The 6,007-nt window shown below is 47.1% G+C and overlaps 2 protein-coding genes across 2 annotated transcripts; both read right to left on the minus strand.

Annotated features, from left to right (window-relative positions):
- Positions 1–125: 125 nt before the first annotated feature.
- N7462_010512 (uncharacterized protein) lies at positions 126–1,552 on the minus strand (the record flags this gene model as incomplete). The annotated part of the gene is made up of 2 exons (XM_057082226.1): positions 126–881; positions 1,154–1,552. 2 exons carry the CDS (start codon positions 1,550–1,552, stop codon positions 126–128), a joined length of 1,155 nt encoding a protein of 384 aa, XP_056929266.1.
- Positions 1,553–2,990: 1,438 nt separating this feature from the next.
- N7462_010513 (Capsular polysaccharide synthesis) lies at positions 2,991–4,220 on the minus strand (the record flags this gene model as incomplete). The annotated part of the gene is made up of 1 exon (XM_057082227.1): positions 2,991–4,220. The coding sequence occupies one exon, from the start codon at positions 4,218–4,220 to the stop codon at positions 2,991–2,993; it is 1,230 nt and encodes a 409-aa protein (XP_056929267.1).
- Positions 4,221–6,007: the final 1,787 nt, after the last annotated feature.

Below are 6,007 nucleotides of genomic sequence, written 5' to 3' on the forward strand. Positions count from 1 at the left end.
TTTTTCTGTTCTCATATAGTCAGGAGCGAGTCAACTCATCGATTTTCTCTTGATGTTAATGTGGCAATAACCTGGTGCGTCACCGTTTTTCTGCTATTGTCGGATATCGCCCATAAGAGGTTCATTTAATAAGCCTTATCTGATTCTCTATAGCTCAAAACTCTGTAGGGATCTTGTTTGTTGGCTTGAAACCAGTAGTCCCACCATATTTCATGAACTCGAGCAGCGTTATCGAAGCCCACGCGCTCTAGATGGGTAAAAATATTCTGGGACCAAAGAAACCGCTCCCAGTCCTTGGCGTGGGCGTATACACGTGAAGCCTGGGTTGCAGCAAGTACTCCGTAAAAGATGCCCCACGAATTCATGCCTTCCTGTCCGCAGTATGGAAGACATCTAAGGGCCTTGGCGACATGTGATATGGAAAGGTTATGCGCTTCCTCTTGATCATCGTCACCTTGGTTACTATCGGACGAACCAGCCGCAACACGAGACCGGCATTGATGAAGCAGAGGATTGACAAAGGACAACGATAGCCAGAAGAGAGTGTGTAGAATGGCATCGTTAAGAGAGGAGAAGCGATAGGCTGGCCCAAATAAATCATCGGTGGAAGGAATCGCTGTAATCAATTCACCCCTGGCGTATGTCGATGGCTCTCCGCCGATTTGTGCCCAGAAATTTATGTGAATCTGTTCAAGCGCCAAGCAATCGTCCAGCAAGGATTTAAAGGTACTGTGATCTGAGACATCAGTTCTATTGATAGCCGCAGTAATACGCGATATCTCGGTAAGAAGCTCGATATATTCAAACCACAGACCACCTTCATTAGGTTCCTTGAGCCACGCAATGGTCTCCTCGGATAGGAACATGAACCCTGCGAGAACCTGAAGACTGTAGTGAGAAGAAAATCATAATTGGAGGACAAAATAAGCCAAGGGAATTTCTTACAACTTTGAATTTCTGGTATGGGCCAAAGATAGCAGCCAAAAGGGGTGTTCTTGGCGTCTTCGGGGTGTAGTATCTCATTATCGTACTCAGTCCATCTATATGGGCAATCCATCCATCCAGGCTATTTGGGCAATAGTGTATCTACGTCAATGTGAGTAACAATATTGACACTGTTAAATTGGAATAAGATCCGAAATAGGCTTCTTACCTGAATCTGTTGAAAAATGACACAAGTATAGACAACATCATCACTGTAAGAGCTGCGATTAATAGCATTTGCAAGATGCTGAATTGCTTGGTTGTAAAGTGAAACTCCGTGCTGCAACATATGTTCGTCTTTATGGACACTGCCAAGGAAAACGCACGACAATGCGGAAAAGGCCTTTTCTAGCATTGGGCTCTTGCGAGGGAGGGCGCAGATGCCTTTAATGATGTATTGCGACACATCGATATCACAGGTGCGCTCCATCATTCGTGGAAAGTAGTCACTCAAATAGAACGAAAAGACCTGATCGCGTTTTGCCTGGCCCGGAGTCACAATCTGGGGTAAGCTGGTGGCCCTTGTTGAGGCCACCCACTTCTCACTTCTCGCCTTGTACTGTTTCATCGTGCGCTCAGTTTGATCACGGAAGACAAGTGCCCATTCATCTCGGTACCCAGGGCATTTGTCACGTGCACGAATACACTGCCCACAATGGGGGCGCTTCTGGTCGCACTATATGCAGACGGAATTAGCACTGTCCGGGTCGACACAAGAAACTAGACCAGCGCTTACTCGGCGTCTGATAGCTCGGCACGCTTCGCAACTCTTCGAGATCCTGCAAGGCTTAGTGTGCGGGTCCATATCTACCCAGAGGTATACCAAAGGGTCAATGTAATATTAAATCTGAGACCAAGTCTTGCTCGCTGCTCAAGGACGATATCATATGTATGGTGAAAGGCGCATTAAAGGTAGGGCTAAGCAGACATCTTCTGGTGAATTGAGCTCCCTCCTTAAATTGGCGGTCCCCAAGTGGCCCGCCCCCACCTTCCATTCTCCGCCTCCTCGCTTTACTCTCCAATAGGCTACATGTTTAGGTGAGAATTCAGAAGCGTGAACATATTGCTATCAATGAAATCCGTTGCAGGGAAACTTTTAAATCTCCAGTTCAAACACCTGGAGCCAGAGTGAGCGTCATATTTCGCGCCTCAGAAGAAAACAATTCTGTTTTGAGTTCCTCAACCATCTACATGCGGTCAATCCCATCCTACCTCTAAATTCAACCAACGGCTGGCATTACTTCTCCTGTATAAAGTTTTACGGAGGGCCCCTCGTTGTTCTTAGTCTCTTTAATGAGTTTTCGACTACTTCTGTTCTGGTGTGGCACCTCATGGAGTATCTGTTTATTTGGAGGGCGCGCCTATAGGCATATGGCCGCTGGAAACTGATTCACTGGCCCCTTCATCGTGGCGAAACTCGCGACATCCCGCTAAATGCACAGCTTCATAGGTCGTTGATCCGCCGATTGAGAGGTAATCCAAGTTACCGTCCACTGCACATGATTTTTATGATGAACAAAAAAGATCATGTTGAAAAAGTTCCGATCAGATCGGCTATGTAATGAGTCGCTATGAAAGGGGAGTTGCTCGCGAACCTATGTTCAACAGCGGTCTGAGTAGACCTCGCCAAAATCTAGCGGGAATTTCAACCGGGTAACTCAAAACCCAAGTTGGGTACAGAAATTATGGGAATTTTTGCCCCTATGTCATATCCTGAACTGCAAGCAAGCAAGCATTGCAAAGAATCGAGGGAAGTTCCTCATTTTTTTTGGTGTAGCTCGTTACAACCTGAACAAAGCTTTTTGAGAGCGAAGTATTTGTAAACATGGTATGCTGAGTATGGATTTGTTCTTTTCTTGTATAATTTGCTAGGCCTCTCTACCTTCTCGATGAGTGAAGGCTGATTCTAGGTGAATCCAGTGAAAGATACTCTGTTGGTGGATTGATATATAAGTTTGTACTATAATCTATAAAATAATATTTGTCTACACAGTTCTATGTACGTTCTATGCTGTATCCTGAAGTAATCTCCCAACCTTTGTAGGAGGTATCAAGGGAAGATTCACTCTAGCCGGTACAGCATCTTGATTCCAGTAGGCAATTCCATGTCGAAGCCAGGCCCCATACGTTCCAGGCACAATGTCAGAACCCGGGTTGTCTCGCCATAATGATCCAAGAGTGACCTTATTAACGCGCAATATGAGGCCATGGGCAAGCTTGAATCCATAGCTACGCGATAGACAAGCCTCGACAATCTCGCGAGCCTTGCTTTGCGCTTCTGACTCGCCTTCCTCTTTTTCTTTGGGCATAGAAAGTGACATCAGATCGAACGCTTTCTGTCCATCCCAAGATGTGAGCTCGTTGATAAGTTGCGACCCTTCCATGAAATCGATGGCATAAAAATGTTCCACGCAATATTTCGGCCCGTCCCAGTTGCTCTCGGGGTCGACAAGTCCCATAACTGCCGTAGCTACCTGGCCTTGGATGATATAATCAGTCAGCATGCGACTGACTTCCTCGGGTCCGATAAAAGTCCCATCCTCTTCCGTGATGGTGAATGCCCCACCCATCAGTGTTGTTCCGCGTAATAACGGGCTGGCATGCATTCCATCAGTGCTAGTTTTGCCGCCATCTGCCGCCCACAGAGTAAGAAGAAGACGATGACAACGTTCAAAGAGCGCGTTGTCTGGCATTGCTGCAAGAAAATAGTTTGTCAGGCTGTAGTAGTTCTCACTGGTGTCGGTGTAAGAGAGGACTTCATAAGGGGAGTCAGGGTTCGCGATCGTCTCGTTCCATAGTTTATCCAAATCACCAATCTGCATCAACCCAACATCCGCATAGACACCACCATATCGCAAAAGCAAGGGCCAGCGCACAAGGTCCGATGTGTGCTGGAGAGCGTAATAGCCCGTGAGATTTTCATCGATGAAGGCGCGTGGGAAAGTAGTATGGTCGGTAACATTCAGAAAGTTGGCAATATTGCTTTTCGATCCCGGTCGACGGTCCATGACCCGTACAGTCCACCCTTGCTTGCTAAATCGACGGTGCCATGCCCGTACATTGCGCTGCGTGTATGGGTGCATTGTTTCATAGCCAGAGTGCCAGAAGAACCAGACATTCTTGGTCCCCGTTACTGGCGGGGGATGCATCAAGTCGAAATCGATATCCACATCAGATCGCATGTCAAGCACTTGAGAAGGAATGACATGCATCCCGGGTGGAAGAGGATATTCCATAATGGGGCTGGAGGCCGATGAAGAAGAAGTTTCTAAGGTTGAAAGCATATCCTGCTGTTGATTTTGGATTTTCGAGATTTGACGGGATACTGTCCCCTTTTAATAGATACACAGGCCCCGCTAATATTGAAATGATTGCCATCTCAGGCGTGGTTCGAGAAGAATACCAGCTTTGCGTATCTAGGTAATTTCCACAATCTTAGCCAGTCATAATGTGTCGTCGGGTGAGCCATGATGAGTCACGTTATGTGGTTTGTTACCGTCGACTAGTTAGTTAAGCGTCTCCACCTGCTAAGCCTTTTCCCCACTCCACAAATACGACCCTGATTGCTTCGGACACCAGCAACGGCCATAGTACTGTTCCTCAAGTCTATCATTTCGATTCTGACTCTACTCGTTTAAGATCGAACTAGTGTTCTGACCTTAAGAACAGTTAAGCTACTGCGATATGGTGTCCCCGCTGTATTTCAAGAATCGCCTGATCGCTTCGAGGTTACTGAGACGGTTTCCTATCGAGACTCGACCCATGTAATGGCTGGCTCAGGCATCCCAACCCCTGAGGATTACTTTTACGCCATGGACCTTCCAAGTAGCTCTGTTCTTTTTGACTATATAAGACATCCCCCTCATATTATGAATTTCAACATGAAAGCATAAGGGAGGACAAGAAGACTTTGCCGTTTGCAACGTCTGAGAAAATTGATACCAGAAGTAACTCGAGTCGGAAGAAAGCGCGCACTTCTGTTTTTTGGACACCCTAATATATGACAGGTCTTCAACATTACTAAACGTCAAGGAGCCCACAGCCAGGGAGATTTCGACTATATTATAGAAAACCCACCTAGAGAATATCACTTTGGAAGGATAATCAAGAAATTCGATATCACTGGAAAGTCTGGGGGAGGTACATAGAAAGGCCAAAGCTCATGTGGAGGCATTCGAAAATTCAAACCCCGACAAAAGCTCTTGAGAAGGAGGAAGAGGCGAAACAATATACATCCATTACAAACGTTCGCTCCAATGGGGTGAGATTCTTCTTCCTGATCGGACTCCCTCAGCCAAACGAAGACATCTACTTGGTTGAGCCTGATATGGCGGCGTATTCTAGGACAAAGCAAAGCCGTTCGGGGAGCGCCCGCAGAGGCGGAGGTGAAGAAATGAAGAAGAGAAATTCACGTAAGAGACAGAGCGCGCAAGGCTTTTTCTTCTAGCATTCACCAGTCGAGACCAGTCTAATCAAGCATACTATTCATTAAGAACATGATACTACACCGGCGAGAGCAGGAGAGATAGACAGCCACGAACTTTCCGAAGGGCCGAGTTCGGCTATGCGAAAGGACCCCTGTCCGATGAGCAGACCCATTGCACATCCAGGAGATCGGCAATAAAACAAAACGCAGGGACTAAGTACCAAATTTACGGCGATTAGATGATGGGGAAATCGTCGCGGGCCTTACCAACTAAGCAATGGACAAGCCCCATCAGCAGAGCGGTTTTTTTTGGGACTCGGTCCTCCGTGGTCTTCCTGGGCTTACATTCTTTTAAGGGGCGGAAATCTCAGCCACCACCAAGATCATCGCCAGAGCATTACTAGGCCCGAACGGACGGGGCGAAATGGATAGATCGATCACGCCTGTGTGACCCTTCAACTGGACCCTGGAAGCCAAATCTCAGGTGGCCTGGCGGGTAACAGGTAATTAGATTCAGCAGAATCACCCCAGGTCCGAGTTGGATGACAGAGTCGAAGCTAGCGCGATCATCGACAGGGGAGGATCAACATCGCTAAA

The sequence above is a fragment of the Penicillium macrosclerotiorum genome (genome assembly GCF_028827735.1).
Source record: "Penicillium macrosclerotiorum strain IBT 26536 chromosome Unknown utg000010l_segment0_segment0, whole genome shotgun sequence".
Classification (NCBI taxonomy): Eukaryota; Fungi; Ascomycota; class Eurotiomycetes; order Eurotiales; family Aspergillaceae; genus Penicillium; species Penicillium macrosclerotiorum.